The sequence below is a fragment of the Megalops cyprinoides genome, chromosome 15 (assembly GCF_013368585.1).
Source record: "Megalops cyprinoides isolate fMegCyp1 chromosome 15, fMegCyp1.pri, whole genome shotgun sequence".
NCBI classification, from domain to species: Eukaryota; Metazoa; Chordata; class Actinopteri; order Elopiformes; family Megalopidae; genus Megalops; species Megalops cyprinoides.
The window spans coordinates 1,839,194-1,858,045 of record NC_050597.1 but is presented as its reverse complement, the minus strand read 5'-3'; the positions used below and the strand labels follow the sequence as shown (position 1 = coordinate 1,858,045).

Sequence of the window (18,852 nt, the reverse complement as noted above, 5' to 3'; positions counted from 1 at the left end):
TACATTACATTTATTCATTTGGCAGACACTTTTATCCAAAGCAACTTACAAGTGAGGCAGAGTACAACACAAGCAAAAGCCGTAAAAGGAGTCAAAATAATAGAAGGAACATCAGTGTCTGGGGTCGTCAGGCATGTTGGTCTGCACAGACCAACAATATCACATCTGCACACATGATGCATTCAGAAGGCATCAGTTCCTGACACACAACAGCCGGAGCAGCCATGCCTGCCATCGCCCACCCAGCACTGCCATCTGCAATTGAGGCGCCTCTGGGACTGACATTTTCTTGCATCTCAAAGTGCTGCAGACACTCCCATGCATCCCTGCAGCTGAATCAGCTTCATTCTGTTCCAGGCTGAAGGCAGCAGCCCTGAGCTAACACGTGTGAGCTTCTGCTGAATAACCAGCAAAGCCGTTCAGAAACAGGTGTCTTCATTACTGGTTTGAAGATGGGAACACGGTTATGCCCCATTACCATATATAACACCTGCTACACTAGATTTACACTTCATGTTCAGATGGCATGAAAACAGAAAAAAACAGGTTTTGGCTCTAGGTCATAAACAGGTGAACTGGTTCGCAGCTAGACATGTAGTGTTTGGAAACACTGGCAATTTGTCTCTGTTTGTAGGACGTCCGATCCTGCAGTTTTTCTGAATATTAAAATATTACACTGTATAGGCAGCTAAGTGTTAACGCTCATATACTTCCGGATATGACGATGGCCGGACACTCCTTAGTTTCGCTGTCTGTCATGCAGAGTGAGGGGACCGGAGGACCGGAGAGGGGGACAGCGATGCAAACACCAGCGGGTTTAAACCTCCGTTTCCAGTGAACCTCCGGTGCAGGAATCCCATGCCTTACTTTAAACTGACCGGCAGTATGGTACCAGGGGCCGCGGCGTCTTAACCATGAGAATTAACCACCAAAATCTGAAGGTAACGGGGCAGCCATGCCGCGGATTGTTTCTTTTGTAGCTGTCCGGGGTATGGATGGGGGAGAGTAATACAGGGAGGGGGCTCTTAGGCAGCATGGTAGCGATCTGGACCGCAAAGCCCGTCCTGAATTGCAATCATTAAAAACAGAACGCTGTTAGTCCTGTGTTTTTGCGCAGTGAGTGAAAGATTCAGCCCCGGGATATGTGCGTTCAGATGATCAGGATCAGTAGTGTGTAGTTAGCCAGGTTGCTGTTAGCTACTTTGGAAAAATTAGTTTTGCAGGACACGGACTCAGGGATGACTAGCTCCCCGTCCCAGATGCAGCGAGGTCATTAAATACCACCCACATCCACTTCTTTGGTTTTCTTTAATTATTCATAAACATAGGTAGCTAACTAGCTAACCTGTCCAGTGATGGTACCTTCTCTACGCTGCTTTGCAATTAGACGCGGCTAGCCACACGTTTGCTGGCTTAGCTAGCTGCTGCAAACTGAGACGGGTTAGCCGACTCTGGCTAAGATAGCCGTGACAGCTGTCAAAGTAGCTAACAGTAGTGAGATTTTTTTCTTACTATCGTATCGATTTAGACTACTCTGGATGTCTCTGATCTAAACTTTGACCGTCCTCCCATTCGGTCCTATATTACTAGGTAGCTAACGTTGGCTTTAATGAAATCCACAAACGTAACCGAGATGACCTTGTCTTATTTAGTTAGTTAGCTATCCAATACCCGTTAATGCGTTTTAAACAAGATAAACCGGATAGCCGTCTACATGGCTGGTTAACTATTTGCCAGGTCATTAACTGCGATCGGGCCACATGCCTGCCTTCCCATGCATGTAACGTCAGCTAGAGTGTCTAGCTACCTGGTGTAGATAACAACGTGGAAGATAACCAAGTCTCCTTTTATATTGACTTGCAGTGTCCATAATCTACATTACACACCACTGCATTCAACAAGCTATGTAACTGTGTAGCTCATAGAAACTGTGCAGATGTTTTTATAATTAATTATTATTTTATGATAGTTAGTTAGGACATGCACCGTTAGCAGTTAGTTATTGCTAGCCATAGCGCAGGGGTGGCTAACCCAGGGTGACAATGCGTCCTCTTTTTCCCGGACATGTCCACTTTTTGGGACGCATTTTTTTGGGTCCAAAAAAGAGGATATGTCCGGGAAAAAGAGGACGCATTGTCACCCTAGCTAACCTGACCCAAAGTATAGTGTGAATCCAACAGAAGAAAGAATTTGTGTAATATGACACTATTGAAATGCGTGTCCTCAGATACAGTAGTGAAGTGCTGTGTATTTGTCCTCTCCTTGCATCCTGCCGAGGCCTAGTCCAGCTTTGATCTCAGGTGTTTTTGAGCAGCAGGTCGTGGGAAGGGCAGTTCCCTGTAGTGCTCCACAACACAAGCAGAGTTTTCTGCTGGAGACAGGAAATTGATGGTGGAGTGCAAGTCCAAGAGTGGCTTACAACTGAATTCACGGAAAATGTAATAAACATTAAAAAAACTGAATGTTTCAGGAAATTACACACACCACAGACCAGTAGCTCACTGTGCAGCAAATTCCATGAAGGTTCCACACAAGTTCTGTTATTAAGTGGCTTTACCAAGTCCCAAATAGCAACCAAAGGTGAAAGATACAAGGACAGTCCTGCACTGAAAAGTTAGGTGACCAGGGCTAACCAATGAAGTTAAGGAGTTGGGGTGATAAGTATTGCATGGTATGTTGAAGGCATGTTTTTTTTCTGAGCCTGACACTGCACATATGCATAAGCAGATAAATGATCTGGTCTCCAGATTCAGCTGCAACATTAATGAAATTTGAAGTTGAATGGAATGCATTAGCTCTTGTTGGGTATGCATGCCACACAGTGCACAGTGGTGATTTACTAATAACGCTAATGCTGTCCTAAAGGCGCATGTTGGCATTCTGCCAAACGCAGAAATCCAAAGGTTTACGTTATTCCTTATTAATACTCAGTGGGCTGATTACTGCTACGAGCTCAGCGTGTGTACACCAGCCTGTATTTGCATAATAAATAGGCTTTCTTCACAATGACTAATTCTCACATGCTGAGGTGTCCGCTCAGTGGCCTGCATTGGGCTATTTTCTGCATTGGGCAAACCTCAGTGTTGGGTTCAGCTGTCCCTGAAGCATGTGCTGCTGGGATGTGTTTGGGGTTGCATCGCTGCCTCTTAAAAATAAAAAAGCTGAGTTAGATTTACTACAGGTGCCTTGGAGTGCGAGGTCTCTCAGCGTTTGCTCTCTGCTGTCCTTGGCCGGGGGGCAGGCAGCAGTAGAATGCTGAGGTGTCTGGGATGTGTTAGCGTGTGCTGCTGCGGTGAATATAAGCACACAGTGGCTGAAGTGCCTTTGTTTCTGCTTTGTGGCTGCAGAGGAAGGAAACTGCCCCTGTTGCGTTTCCACAGTGTGTTTGAACTCATGAGCACGCGAGGAGGGAGAGGAAGGTTCAGCCTGGCTGTTTGAATGGTCACAGCACATCCCTGCGTGCTTGTGTTCTGGTTGCCTGATAGCTCTCTACTAAGAGATTTAGTCTGCTGTATTGATCATCCTTTGTCTTCATTTGCTCCTAGTCGCAGGCTCTGTGTTTGAAAGGAGCACTTTATCCCCGGCTTCTTCTGTACCTCTTTAGCCAAAGAGGTTCCGATTATCACATTGTTATTTCTTAATTGGGAATTGTCTGACTGCTCTCTCCCACTTCTCTCTGACTGTGCATGATTAACTCACTGATTCGTCTCACAAAGGGGCTTGATGTTGTGTTGAGTGTTTTTGTAGCATTTGCGTTAATGACAGCAGCATGAAAGTGGGCGTGTCTTCTGAATTTTTTTTATGATGTGTGGCACCTGATTGGATTTTGACATGGTCCCTTTGACCTTTTGTTCTGGTCACAAAAACATAGCATTGGTGGAAAAACCCGTTTTTCTCCTTTGAAGTTTTTCTTGATACTTATCTTTTTAGCCACTGAAATCATAATTGTCTATAGCCACTGAAACTGTATTGTCTATTGAAGTTGTTGTAGCAAGAGAGCTCCATTTTGACCTGTTACATACGGCACATTATATGACTCACTCAACTCAATTATTTGAAACAGCACAACCCTCAAACGTGGTCTTGGGATGACCATATTTTGTATTTTTGGTTGATTTGCTTAAACATATTTAAAATGCACCTTATATACACATCATATTGAGTTTCAGAGTTGGCTAACTTTTCACTGAGAAGCAAACGAAAGCTGGTACACAGCTGCAGCTGAAAAATGATAAAGGTCTAGTCAAGCTCAGTTTGTTTTGTGGTAAAGCCAGATTCATGGGTCAGACTGTTCTTTCTCAGATCTTTCAACTGTGCAGTAAAAAAATGAATAAGTTGTTGTGCTGCCCTCGTTGGCTTGATTACAAAAAAATAATAATCACAATAAAAAATCTTAGTGGCTAAAGCTATGGTTACAAGAGCAGGTCTTGCTTAACACGGTAAATAAGGGAGCATTTCATGAGAGGGACAAATGATGTTTTGCTAACGTGTGTCTTTAATATGCTTTGTGTAAATGAGTCTTAAAGTGACTTAACTGATGATGTATTTACCGTGAAAGCTGTTGGTGAGTTGCTATAGTAACACAAACAAAACATGTATCACTGAATCAGATCTGGTTTTGAGAGGGACTTTTCATCACAAAGCTCTCCAGATGACGTATGACATTGCCAGGGTGTCAGATGTTAGTTTATTGAACGACATGCTGGAAGCTCTAACTGTGGGTAAAAATAATTTTTCAGTATGACATGTATTATAAGTGTCAGAGGTAGAATTTACATAAGGATTTAGCCCATATAAGACCCCTTTTACTGATGTCACAAGAAGGTGTAAATTGATTCCGAGCCGTGATGGGTAAGAGGAGGCTGCTGACATGGTCATTAGCTGTTAGAGGGAGCGGCTGGACTCGCTGTGGTCTAGGAGATCAGTCAGCCTCCTCCGGCCTGCTCCAGCAGGCTGGCTCCACACTGCAGTGTCCTGCCGGGATAGCTTACCGTACTGAAGACTCTTCCTCTGTCCGAGTCTCATTGTTGCAGGCTCTTTTGCAGAAGGCAAGGCAAAAGACAGGATGTTCTCAAGCGGTGACTTTGTGCCAGTACTGTAAGTGTACTAATTCACTGCGCTAATTCAGAAGCATTGCTAGACGGTAATGTAAGACCAGGCATCGGATCCTGGAAAATGACGAGAAGTCTCTGAATGGGAAGAACCAAACTCAGAAGAAGGTGTGTTGGCTCAGTATAGTCTATGTGGTTTTAGGCTGATTTACATTTACATTTACATTTATTCATTTAGCAGACGCTTTTATCCAAAGCGACTTACATAGGTTACAGTTCTTTACAATGTTATCCACTTATACAGCTGGATATTTACTGAGGCAATTGTGGGTTAAGTACCTTGCCCAAGGGTACAACAGCAGTGTCCCAGCGGGGATTGAACCAGCAACCTTTCGGGTACAAGTCCTGCTCCTTAACCACTATGCTACACTGCCACCCTGATCTGATCTCCTACTCTCCCTCCATTTTCCACCTGGAAGTATGACCTGTTCCAGCCAGTATAACACTGAGCTGACTTTATGTGAGCTAAACTCAAGCACATCTACAATGACAGTAATAAGCCTCTGGGAAGTTCTGTTCAGATTTGTGATGATGGATGTGGTTCTGTCTTATCTACCTTTAAAATACCATGGGATACATGCCCTGGAATGGCCAGATTTAATCTGAGAGTGCTGACTAATCTCTTCCTCCTCACGCAAGCATCGTCACCATGTGTTTTCTCCATGGATACGGTTTACTGTGGATACTGTTACAGTATTTAGGACAGTTCTGCCTTTGTAGTGTGTAAGGGGAAGGAAGCTGATTTGAATGGTAAATCGGACCAGGAAGCAGGGTGTTCTGAATAAAGAGAAGTCCCAGGTTGCTTCACGCTGCTTGCCACAGATCTGTCCCTCAGTAACATGAGAAGTCCACATTGTTCATTTTATCAGCCTCTGAGGATAGATTATATGTTATCTTACCATCCTAATACCCAGATATTGTATTAGAATTGGCCCTGGCTGTGGCTTCTGATGAGATAGCACTACGTTTAGAAAAAGTGTACCGAATATTATCAGACATCAGTGATATTTGTAAGTCGCACATTGTGTGTTCTGTCCCTGAGGAAATGCTGGCCTACCAACGGAACGTCAGTACAATAATGTATCTGATTTGATGGTAATGCCTAATAGTTTCTGAAAAAAAAAAAAAAAACAACTATACAAGCTTATGCTCTGATTTCTTCTCTTTGTAAACCTGTAGACAGTCCATACTTCGTGATTGTACCTTTGACAGTTAATAATGGAAACATGCCTGGTGTGGAGGGTTGTTCCTCTGAGAAGAATGATTAAATATCATATTGCATTATTGTCATTTTTGTTTGTGGCAGTGTAGTGTACTGGTAAGGAGCTGGCGGTTCGATTCCCTGCTGGCACACTGCTGTTGTACCCTTGGGCAGGGTACTTAACCCACAGTTGCCTCAGTAAATATCCAGCTGTATGAATGGATAAAATTGTAAGCTATACAAGTCACTCTGGATAAGAGCATCTGCTAAGTGGCAATAATATAATGAGTTGTGTAACTGCTCTTTACCACTATAACACACTGCTGCCATTTTAAATGCCGATGTGTGTTAGGTGGATGTTTACGTGCCTTAGCTCATACGGTCATGTAGGGGAATAAGGTGTCTGTGTGTCTGCGTGCTGTCGGTGTTGTGTGTGGCCTGCGGCTTGCGGGTCTGACGGCTGTGTGTTCCTCTCCCAGGAGCGGGTGTGAGGCGTGAGGCGTGAGCGCTCGAGTCGCCTCGGACGCACCATGGAGCCGGACATCGTCCGCTTGCACCCCTCCTCTCCGCCCCCGCTGGAGGACGCACCCGAGGAGGATGAAGACGACTTCGGTGGCTTCTCAGGGGTGTCCGCCAGCGTCAGCTTCAGTGAGTTTGAGACGCCCGTCGGGTTCGGCCAGTCCCACGCCGCAGACACCTCTCCCCCGGGTCTCTTCAGCCCCGGCTCTGCAGGCCACAGGCAGGGGGCGCCAGGCAGCGGGGTGTCTGATGATGGCCTCCGTGACCCTGGCAGCAGCCGTGACGCCTCCGTCAGCACTGAGAATCTGAAGCGTCTGCCTGTCCCACCTGTGGGCAGGTGGGCTGAGCACAGCCCCCATGACTGCAACGGGGACGTCGCTGAGGTTCTGACCAATGGGTTTGCAGAGCTGAACACAGAGGGAGACCCCTCGGGGGGACCACGGCCTGAGGGCAGGTGTGCCTGTCACTTTGACACACCTGTGGAGCGCAGCCAGGCCCCTGGCAGGGCAGAGCACACCGAGAACCGGGGCCAGAGGACACCTCTGCACTGCAAAGCAGGGTCAGCTCAGCCCAGCCTGGAGGAGAACGGCGTCACAGACTCACACAGTACAGGGTCAGCATCTCCAGCGGGGGCCCCAGAGGGCCTGGCCAATGGGGAGGTGTGCTGCTGCGGGGGGGAGGAGTCTGAGCACAGTGACACCGAGCCCTGCACTGCGCAGCGGGGGTCCAGCCGGGCCCACACAGACGACGCTGCTGTGCACTACGGCTCGGAGTGTGGGGGTGCAGGCGATGGGGGCGGAGGGGGGCGCTGTGGGGAGGGGGAGAGGGAGGGGGAGGCTGGGTGGGCGGGGCAGTCCGCCGTTGCCCCTGGTGCGGTCGGCGGATCAGCCAGCGAGGACTTTGGGGAATTCAGCACCGCAGGACCTGTCCCGTCACCATCCTCACCAGAATCTGCGTCACCCGCTGACCGCCCCGAGGAGGACGCGGGCGGCAGAGACCTCAGCCAGGCGCGGTCCGAGGAGCGGGACGGGTTCGCTGATTTCGAACCCACAGACGCGGGGGAGTTTGGAGATTTCGGAACACCGGATCACTGTACAGGGCAGGAGGCGGAGCACAGCCAGGGGGACGTTGCGGGGTTTCCCGGCAGCGACAGTTTCGCAGACTTCTGCTCTGCCCCCGTGGGTGCAGACGCAGACGCAGAAGGAGGCTGGAATGCATTCGGGGAGCAGGAGGAGGGACAGGCGGGGGGGCATTCTTGGGCCTGTTTCACAGAGGAACAAAGCAGCGTTCTGTCGGAGGAGAGCGAAGACAGGTGGAGGAGCTGCACTGCGGCCACAGCACCCCCTGCTGGCAGCCCCCAGACCTGCAGGAGGGACAGTGTGTCGGTAAGCGTCTTCTCAAGGTTGCGCCGTTTGCTTCTGTGTTTTAGTTTCACAGTCATGGCTGCGTCAGACAGTCTGAGAGAGATGGGTGTTAGGCATTCCAGCATGTGCGATACAACCATGCCAAAAGCACAGCCGTGCCAAAGGGCAAGATGCGTATGTCTGTTGTGCTGGTATTTCTTAAAAAGTATTTGATCTAATTACAACTATTTGGATAACCCCAGAGTGGAATGCTCTGCAGTATCTGCTGTTTAGCTTCTCTGACATCTAAGGACGTTGCTAAAGGACATGCCTGCGTCTGCATTCCGGCCTGAGGAATGTGACCTGACAGGACCGTCCACACTGAGAGTGAGGGAGCACAGCATGCTGGGTAAACAGGAGCAGAATGATCCAGAGCCTCTGTACTCCTCCCAGGGCCCTTGCTAAGAAAGTTAGTGTAAAATTTCACTGGATCATAAGTGTCTCCTGTAGTGAATTCAGTAAGTACAGTGTCCTCTGTGACCCCAGCAGTTTGTGGGAGATGCGACGTGGGAAGCTGGAGGTCTGAGCTGAGTGGTGCTCTGAATGATGGCCGCACTGCCTGGCGCTGTGGGGGCAGACTGGCTTCTGTGTGGGCTGGTGTTGCGTTACATATTTTAATATTTAGTTTAATCCACAGTTTAATTTTAATTTTGTGTTGTATCCAGACACATCTGATTTAATCTTGAAAGGGTCATTCTAGTGAAGTGCAGGTGAAATGGATTTATCTGAATGCATAAAAATGTGGAGGTCAGTGTGCTTCTGCGGAGAGAGGAGCAGAGAAATGACTGTGTGCCGTGGAGGGGGTTTACGTGTAGAATGTGCAGTGACCCGTTCAACTAAGCAGATACAGCCACTGTACTGCAGTTTAAGTCTGGGGAGAAAACAAGAGGATAGAGTAAAGAGGAAACTTTACGGAGGACAGCTTGAGGAGGAGCTGATGAGAACTGACAGCCTACTGTCAGAATGCATTATGGGAAAACTCACCAGCACCATCTTCCTCTGCACCCGGTTAAAACAGCCACCATCACCAGTCTGTGCAAACACTCATCTGTCAGAGCACTCTCTCTACCTTTCTCATTAGGTCTAGGCCTGTACTAAGATGGCGGTAACTCTCTGACTGCCCTGCTGTTTTTGGTCATAGAGGAGCGGGTCTCTGCTGGTGTTTGGGGGAGGGGGTGTCATTAGTGACTGACTGCTAAGTGGGGCGTGAGGGGACCCCACAGCGTCAGAGCCAGCAGGGGGTGGGGGGTGTTTGGGGGGGGACAGTGATTGCAGTGTGCAGGAGAGGAGGATGAACATGAAGCTACAGACAGCCAGAGAATGCCTGCACCAGTGTGCCTGTAAGCAGGTGTAAATGGCATAGAGAAATGGTGGTAAATTAGCTATAGAGAAGATGGTTACCCTATCATAGACTGAACCAGGAATTCAAGTGCATTTTCATGCTGCCCACTAGTGGTCAAACTGGGAACAGCAATTGGATCACCCCTCCACTTGCAGTTAACAGGCACAAAATCACTAAGGAGGGCTTCTCTTTTATTCTCTTTATCGTCTTTTAAGTGGTATGAATAAAATACAAAAAGGATTTCACTGCATAAGTTCTTTTCGAATGGAGACAGAAAATCATAATTATTCATCATTTAGGCAGCGGTCCTTCTGCAGTCTCTCCCTGCATCACAAGGTCAGCGACGTGGCTGACTGCCAGGCCTCTCAGTCACATGACTGCCAAAGCGGCCGAATCTCCCCTGTCCCCTGCAGCAGCCTGTGTGCTGTGCTCTGTCCCCGCGCCCTCAAACAGGCCGCCATTGTTGTGTTTCCCAGGCGTCTCTGGCGGCCCGGCTGGACCGGCTCTTCCGGGTCAGTTTCCCCGAGCGGCCGGTGCCGGAGGCCCGGGGCGAGGTCCGGTCCCTGAGGGTGCTGCTAGAGCCTCCGGACGGGCAGCGGGAGGCAGGGGAGCACCAGAGCACCGGAGTCCACAGGTGAGTCCGCCGCTAATGCTGAGGGTTAAAGTGGTGGAGAGGGGGCGAGGGAGAGGGTTTGGGTGTGGGAAGGGTGATCCTGAGCTTGTCTCTAACAGTGGACTTTAGACCTCTGTAGCTGTGTGGTGATGGTGGATGGGGGGGGTGTTGTGTTTGTGTGTTTGCTTGTTGGGGGTTAGGTGGGAGGGTCGCATGATGCTGTGTAGTTTCAGCTGTGTGACGGCGCCCCCTGTGTGCTGTGCAGGGAGCTGCAGGCTGTGTGGAGGCAGCTGCAGGATGTGGACGATGCTGTCGGCCTGAGGTACCAGTGGGGTGGTTCCCATAGCAACAAGACACTGCTCTGCTCCCTGGGTATCGACACCAGGAACATTGTGAGTTCTGCCAGCAGCCCTCCATCACAAACAACCCTCACTCTGGTTCTTTTTTGCACTCTACCCACTTTTTAGATACGAGTTGTTTTTTGTGTAATGGTTCATACACCTACTGAGTCATCAGTTTAATTTTTTATCATGATGCAAGCATGTTACGCGGATGAGTGTGATCTAGGACTTGATTCTAAAACATTATTTATCATAACCAGAATACCACAATTGGTTTCTGAAGTGTTTCAAATGAAGCCATAAGCAATAAGTCATAAGAACTTAAAAACTTAAACCACATCAGCTACCTGTTTCTAAAATGACTTTTCAGATGAGAAAACAATTATGTAGCGAAGTCATAGTTAAAAATTGTTAATTAATACTGTGATTAATGTGTTAATATCTAACTAAGGAAATGTTATGATGAGTGCTGTGTTGTAGTAGCTGGCTGTCCGTGGTGGAGTGAACCCTAATCTGGGCTGTTTCTCTGCACAGCTGTTCACAGGACAGAAGAAACAGCCTGTGATTGTGCCCATGTATGCTGCAAGCCTGGTGAGTGTGGCCTTAAGGGGCTCCAGATCTTATTACTCATACAAAAGGGCATCCTGCATTACCCCGCTCAAGGATCTACTAGGGGTGGGCGTTCAACCTTAAATTTTGTGTTGGACATGACAAGGGTTTTCATAGAGAAACACTTCATTTTCATGAGCTGATCACGCATTTGGTTGTTTGATGGTTGGAGCACTCAGTTTTGCAGGTGGGTAATACGTCATCTCATTTCAGAACAGGCTTAAGTGTGTTAAGCCAGAATACTGCGTCTGTGATTACGTGGAGGGGAAGAGTGCGTTTGTGTGGGAATGCTGTTCTTTGCACATCTACAGCAGGAGTTTGTGTGTCCGAGTCTCACTCTCCTCCTTCTTTTTGCCCGGTTCCCAGGGAATGCTAGAGCCCACCAAAGAACCCCTGAAGCCCATGTCAGCTGCTGAAAAGATAGCATCCATAGCACAAGGACCTCCTGGGTCTCCAGACATGAGCACCTCACCAGACCCCAGCCAGGTACGGACACCGGGCACTGGAACCCATGCCTGTCTGCCCATGCGTCGCTTCTGTCTCTGAGTGGGCCAGAGTTACGGAAGGTCTGTATGGGTCTCTCACCATGTTGCTGCTGTTTGTTCCTCCCCCCACCAGGAGGCGCTCCCACCCGTCCAGTTTGACTGGAGCAGTAGTGGCCTTACTAACCCTCTGGATGGTACGTCCCTCCGTCGTGCCTCCAGCTACAGGGCTGGAGATAAGAGCGCTCGCCATCGCAGACAGAGCTCTTTCTCCTGACCGCTCACGCCTCCGCGCTCTTTCTGTGCAAACCCAGGCTCTCCTTCTCACGCATCACTTCCTGCTGCGCACCCTCACCCTGCTGATAGTGCAGAGCAACTCCACCCCTTTCTCTAACCCCGAACAGCGCACCTGAATATGGCTCAGTAACATGGCTCAGGCCTGTGTGCCGTTATTGCTCATGTGAGATCTATAAAACAAATGTGCAAATGTGGCGAACAGTATTCATTTAAATTCACTGTGCAAAGTATTATGCTAAAGACAGGTCTCGAGTGAGATCACTGAGAGTTCTAGTTATTAGTGGTTTAAGTTACCATTCATACTAGGACTCATTCATGCGCTTTCTATATATTTATATATATATATAAAAAAATAAAAATAAATATATATAAATATATATTTCAGGGAGTACATTTTAGAGGAAGTACAAAAAAACTAAAATATCACATGCCACCTGGTTCCTGTATAAATGCAGCTGTAAAACCCCCGCATTTGTTAAAGGATAGCCTGGGTTCTCTCGCTGTTGTCCTGTGAGTTAAAATGCTATGTTGTGTTCTGACAGTTCATCCTCTCTGTACCTTTTCTTTGTTGAAGATTAAAGGGGAACAATATTTAATGAACAAATCTGTTTCTTAACATCTACTGTAATAAAGGATTAAAACCTTTACCTTTTTCAGTATTACAATGATTTTCATTGAAATTGTTAAATTATGATTTCCCTTTAATGGCATTAATCGTGGAAATGCTTTAAATTTGATTGCAATAAATATAACTTGTAAAAACAAGACTCACATTATCCTTTGTACTTATGTGAATAAACCAGTGATAATGTATAGTACATATAATCCAGGATGCCATGGCTTTTGCTGTCTTTTGATAACATGAGTAACAATGTAGTGCTAATCCGTAGCTTCTGTATTTCCTCTCTAAGGTGCCTAGTGGTACTATCTGTATTTCAGCTTCTCTTCCTATACTAATGACAAGCTGCTATTCTCCCACTCTCCTGCGCGTAACCCCCCTGGTGCTGCTTGTCTTCCGTCCGGCCTCTCAATCTCAAGCTAGCGGAGGTTCCTCTCTGCTCAACCTCGATTTCTTTGGGCCCGTGGAAGACACTAGTTGTAGCAGCGCCAGCTCATTGCCAGGTCAGCAAGAGTTGTTCTTCTGGGCTTATCACGCGCTTCCTGTTTGCCAGCTCCTCCGCACAGAGGCGACCCTCAGCGGGCAGCACAGGTCCTCTCAGCTCTGACTTCATCTGCCTTGTGCATGGCTTCCCCAACACACGGTTGAAGACCCATACAGTGCTAATGGCTCTACCCATAAGCCCATCCTCCAGCGAGGCCGAAAACAGCCGTTCCTTAGCTAGCGTGGAGCAGTCAGCCCACTCCGTGATCACGGTGCTTTTAGTTCTGGTTTTGGAGAAGCCATGTGGTTCTCTTGCAGTGGAGTCTGTGTTTGTCTGGTGTGTTTTGTTGACACACATGCAGCATGTCTTAGATGAGAGCATAGTTGTCCGTTAGTGTGTAGACTGCATGCAGGTTTCACACAGGATGATTTCATGGAGAAGACAAACTGATAAAAAATGAAATGAGAGAGCTCATTGTAAGTTTTTGTCACAATGGTATTCATCCTCTAGTTGGGCTTTAATCATTCACAGTCATTTACTTTTTTGGTCTCAGCTCAGCTGTGGTATAAATCGTAGTTTAATTAACTCACTTCCACTTAGAACTTGCTGCTTCAGATCTTGGATTTTAAACGTGTTGTGATGGGCCGTATTTCAAGTGAAAGCTGTTGCTTTGTGTATAGTATGTTCTGATTTTAAACTGGCATTGCTAATTATAAGGTCTATGATCTCTGGTGCAAAGAGCCATACCCTTCTCAATGGTTTCATTCATATCTTTTCTTGTCATAGCTCAATTCAGCATTTTAATATATTTTGTGAAGTTAGGCAGTTTGCAGAAGACTTAGGTTTAAGATGAGCAGATGAATATAACATTTTAAAACAAATACATATGACATTTTCATTGATCCGTTTTTGTGGTATTTTCTTTTCTGTTGTGAAAATTATAGTGTAAAAGCATAAAGCATTCTCAGTTTTAGAGAATATGCCTTAGATTAGTCCTCATGCAAATCCATCCAGGTCTTTCAGTGTAACCTTACACAAGGCTGATCTGAGTAGAAATTTGTGTCTGAAAAGCTCCATTTTTGCTTAATTACATCCCATCTGAAAGGAAGTAGACACATACCTTTCTCCCCCACAATGTCAGTTTGGCCAAGACTTTTTTGTTTTCATGACTCAGAAATTCAATGAGTGTAAATAATTGTTTTGAAACTTATCTGTCATGACTGTAAATTAACATTGTGGGATGCATCACACGCTTTTGTGGCTAAAAAGGAATCTCTGAAAAATTGTAAAGAAAATACCAACAGGTTTTTTCAGTAGACAAGTTTTAATTAGTAGACTAGTAGGAGTATTCCAGTCTTCTCACATACAAAGAAGGGGAAAAATATTTGGTCCCAGTAGATCTTTTCTGTTTTACATTCTCTGAAATCTTGATTTCTTCACTTCTACTGTGGAAGTGCACCTTTCAGCTTGTAAGTATTTCTTCTCTTTCTTCTGTGCCTTGCATTAGGCTAGCCTTTCCCTTTCTGATGATGTGATGCCAGTTTTCCATCCTTATATTTACACCTGTAGATGATCCCCTTCTCCTGCATGTGGATCCCCTCTTGGTCCAGATCCAGGACCATTGCCTGTTTTGTGTGTGATGCCGTTTGCACTGGAGAGGAACATTACCTGATTACCAGCCACACTGGCTGAGTGTCACTGGCTTGTGCATGAAGACCTGCTGTGAACGTCCACACCAGTGTTTACTGCGGTCTCTCCAGGGGTCTCTGATAGACAGATATCTGGCTGACAGCAGAAGTGACAGGAACAGAATCCTCCCCTTGTGTGTGTGGATGTGCTGTGGAAATTAGCCGTACTGCTGGGGTGCTGATCCTGTACCTTCCTCTTCGCTCCCCTGTGAAGGTGTGGACCTGGAGCTGTATGAGCTGCCTGGAGCCAGACCGGAGTCCGGCAGCACCAGCAGCCCTGTCTCTGACGCCTTCGCCCGCCTCATGTCCACAGCAGAGAGGACCAGCACCTCGGCCAGGTCAGCCTCCACACCCGGCTCCACACGCAAGTGCTTCATATCACAGACCACTCTGCTGATTATGCCCAGGTGAACACAGTGAGGAGGCTGGCCAGTGCATCTCACTGAAACAACAGAACAGAAGGAACTAACAAAAAAAAATCCGTATCATTTATTTTAAAAGACCAAGCAAAGAAGCCCAGCCTTGAACACAAGCTGGTCACAAAAGTGAGCCTAGCGGCACCCACACACCTGTGTTTAATGTGCCTCTGATTAGGCAGGTGTGGTCCATTAACCAATGGCTGGCTTCACATGCACACAGGTCATTACATTGACAAAGAGCTACACAATTAACAATGAACAGGTTTGGATGCAGTTGATGAAATGTGGTCTGCTATTGGTAGGTTTGATTGGAAAATGAGTTGGAAAAATGAGTTGTTAAGTCGCCCTTGGTTTGACTGACTGCAGAAAAAAATGAAACAACTGTTTGAAATTAGTTTTAAGATGCTTCCTGCTGTTGCTTGACTCGCAGTAGGCCCCTAGGTGGAGCCAGACATCAGTTTACATCTTACTGTTGTACAGAGTGGGATAGAGAGTGTCTGTGTTTCTCAGATGTAGAGTTTGAATCTGGAGATCTGGTGAAGCTCACTGCTGTGAAACTTGTTTTGGGGTAACATATGTGTCCCTCTGGTTTATGACACCAACAGGAGACCCCGAAAAGAGGAGCACCTGAGTGAGGAGGCATCCAAGGTGATCGTGAGGTTGCCAGACCTGTCCTTCATGCAGGCCAAGGTGCTGATGTTCCCCTCCACGCTCACCCCACTGTTCAGCTCCGTCCATGCACCTGAGTGACCCCGCCCACACCTGGCTGCCACACCCCTCCCTGCCTTCCATTCCTCCACTCAGCTCTCTCTTCCTTCTGCTGTTTGTCCAATTCCCTCATGTTTCAACGTTCTTATCCTCTCCACATCGCACTCTGTGCGCGTGTGTGTGCGTGTGTGTGCGTGTGTGTATGCGTATGTGTGTGTGTGTATGTGTGTGTATGTGTGTGTATGTGTGTGTGTGTGTGTATGTATGTGTGTGTGTATGTGTATGTGTGTGTGTGTGTGTGTGTGCGTGTGCGCACACTCCTCTGATGGTATGAATGAGATGTGATGATTATGAATAATAACAATGTTTATTTATATACAGAACACCTATATAATGAAAGCTTGTTCATATTAGGAGAATCAATTTGTAAATAATCAGGGATGAAGTCAGATTCTGCTGGAATATTATTATTTTTCTCTTTTTTGCTGTAGAGGGGGTGTTGTGAGATATTACTGCTTGCAGACCTCGCAATGTGAGAGTAAAGTGGATATAGAACTGAAACCACTCTGCCTGTAAAATTCAGGTGAATGTTTTGTTTTCTTACTGTGATTATTGCCTTATGTTCTGGTTTGTTTTTACTGTATGTAGGATTTGTCATCAGATACTGATGAGATTATGAGGCCTTGCGAACCCCAAATAATGACCGAACCACATTGCTTTGGCAAAGAAAGCAGTGTTTTTGATTGGTTCATTGAAGTCAGTGATTGACAGCACAGGGTAACTCCACCCATAATCGGGGTCATGCTAATGTCGTAAAGCCTCTTTGATGAGTGTCTAAAATATGCTTTTGTTAGTTCGCCTGGCCTTTGTTGTTGAGATAATCTGGTAAACCTATGTCATTTCAACCTATTGCTGTGAATACAGCCATACTATATTGCCCTGTGTTAGTTGTATTTTGGGGGGTGGAGCTATTTCATGGTCTAAACCACTGGTATAGAGCCTGAGAGAATCAGAATGTAAGATGCTGCTGAAGGTGGTGGCAGTCACCTTACGTCACAAGGAATGAGGGACCAGCCATGGGCTGCTTCCCTGCCTCTTGTCACATGGATTATTAGAGGAGCTTTGTTTTGGTTTTTGTTGAAGTATTTTTATCGTTTGCGTTCACTTTTATGTCTTACCACTGTGTACCTTTTTTAAGGGGGATTTTGCACATTGTAAAGATGAAATGGATGTAATCATAGATCGCTGTGGCTTAGGACTGTACTGTAAAATCATGGACTATAAAACCTATGGGGAAATTCCTATGGAAAAATGACAATACACTTGAAGAGCCTGTGAAAAGGTTAAACTGCACACCCTGCTTCTTTTCCGGCTTTAGCGTGTAAATTTTCTTTTAGTGTACACAAAATTAAAATAATTTAAGACAATGTGCGTCCTTGCATTTTGTGTAAATATGAGTTGATTTTTTTCTGTGTTATGTACCATTGTGCCAGGAGGCATCCGTTCCGAAGCTTAAGCCTCGCTGTTCTGGAAAGGGAAGATTACCGGTGGCTAACACACCAAAATGAACAAATCCCTCTCACCGTCAGCTTGCTGTCACTTGCTCCCATTGCACACTGGAGGAAATTGTTTCAAAGTGTTGATTAGTTGAATAATTACTTTGAATTTTAGAAATGCGCACAATTACAGTGACAAGTCAACAAGCATTAACAGCAGCAAGTCGATGTTAGTGTAGTTATCAGAGACAAGCCAGCTTTTCTGTAGCCTGTTTCTTCTGTAGCCTGATTTTCGCATAACTGACTCATTTTAAAAGAGTTTTCCATGCACTGTGACAAAAAAAAGAATTCCTGTTGATGCTCTGCTTAGCATTTCTGTGAAATTTACATGCTTTCAGCACTTGTGTATGCAGGCAGGGTGGCATGAAAGTTTTCCTGCCTGGGGGTTTATGAATTTAAGAAAGTAATTACGGGGAGACCTGGGGAGACATATCCTGGACCCCAGAATATGTGGTAAGAGATGAAATTAGCATCCTGCTCATCAGAACTTCAGTGCAGACCTCATTTCCCCAGCACGGGATGCAGAAGCTCACCTTGAATGTCAGTTCCACACAGCTCAGTGCAAGGTAAGCCTCCACATATGCCTGCCCTCTTTAAATATTCATCTGTCTACCACAGGCTTGGATTTCAGCAGGCCTAGAATACTGAAATCCTGCTTACTAACCATGATGCTGCACACCATGACTGCCTGAGTGTTACAGAGGGCAGCCAGGTAAACATAACATGTCTCCTCAGCTTGGGACTGCTTACAGCCAAATAAAATATATATATATAATATATGTTGTATGTATGTATATGCATACATCTTCCAATAATTGCTCCTCCTGTAACCCTCAGAGCAAGTCAATACAGAAAGACTATTGTGATCATATCATATTTAAACTCTGCATGTGTGTATGGATAGTTGAAAGGCTGTGTACAAAACGACAAGCAGAATGTTGGCCACCGTCTGTGTCTGTGTAGTAGGTTCTCTCTCACAAGGTTTTTAAACTTTAAATATTAATATTAACGCTGATTTTGATCACTTGATGTGTTCCGTCTGTCACTGAGAGATGTGAAACATGTCTTCCATTGATAGATGCGCTCTATGAAAAGACAGCAGCTCCACACGTTTCAGACCGCTGTCACCCTGCCGCATACACCATTTGCGCGGTGGTTTTGCTTTCAGAAAGACTGCAAAAACGCAAATTACTTAATATTAAGCTACGTAGCAGTGTGACAATACAGCCAACATTTAAAAAATGAAGTATGCTTTTTTATTTTATTTTAGCAGTCGTGTAAGAAAACCTAAGACACACATGAAGTGCAAACACATGAAGTGCTGCTAAATGAACAACCCTGCGTAGCTGCATCGCCCTGTCAGTTTCCATGGAGGCTTTATGGGTGTAAATCATTTTACGCCGCATTGTCCGGCCGTCCCTGTGCGTCGCGCATCATCCCCGGAGCTCTATTATGGCGGG

General features: G+C 46.3%; 1 protein-coding gene across 1 annotated transcript; it reads left to right on the top strand.

Moving 5' to 3' along the window:
- The first annotated feature begins 760 nt into the window (after positions 1 to 760).
- On the top strand, positions 761 to 15,960 carry aftphb (aftiphilin b). The gene is made up of 11 exons (XM_036547169.1): positions 761 to 941; positions 6,792 to 7,586; positions 7,650 to 8,216; positions 10,053 to 10,210; positions 10,455 to 10,581; positions 11,065 to 11,121; positions 11,506 to 11,625; positions 11,758 to 11,818; positions 12,957 to 13,040; positions 14,924 to 15,047; positions 15,734 to 15,960. The coding sequence occupies exons 2-11, from the start codon at positions 6,843 to 6,845 to the stop codon at positions 15,876 to 15,878; spliced, it is 2,187 nt and encodes a 728-aa protein (XP_036403062.1). The 5' UTR covers positions 761 to 941; positions 6,792 to 6,842; the 3' UTR covers positions 15,879 to 15,960.
- The last annotated feature ends 2,892 nt before the right edge of the window (positions 15,961 to 18,852 follow it).

Excerpts from the sequence above, each read along its gene's own strand:
- aftphb (XM_036547169.1), top strand. The coding sequence starts at position 6,843 with ATGGAGCCGGACATCGTCCGCTTGCACCCCTCCTCTCCGCCCCCGCTG. Across the intron at positions 10,582-11,064 it reads GTATCGACACCAGGAACATT|CTGTTCACAGGACAGAAGAA; the intron begins GTGAGTTCTGCC and ends TTCTCTGCACAG. Across the intron at positions 11,819-12,956 it reads CCTTACTAACCCTCTGGATG|CTAGCGGAGGTTCCTCTCTG; the intron begins GTACGTCCCTCC and ends CTCAATCTCAAG.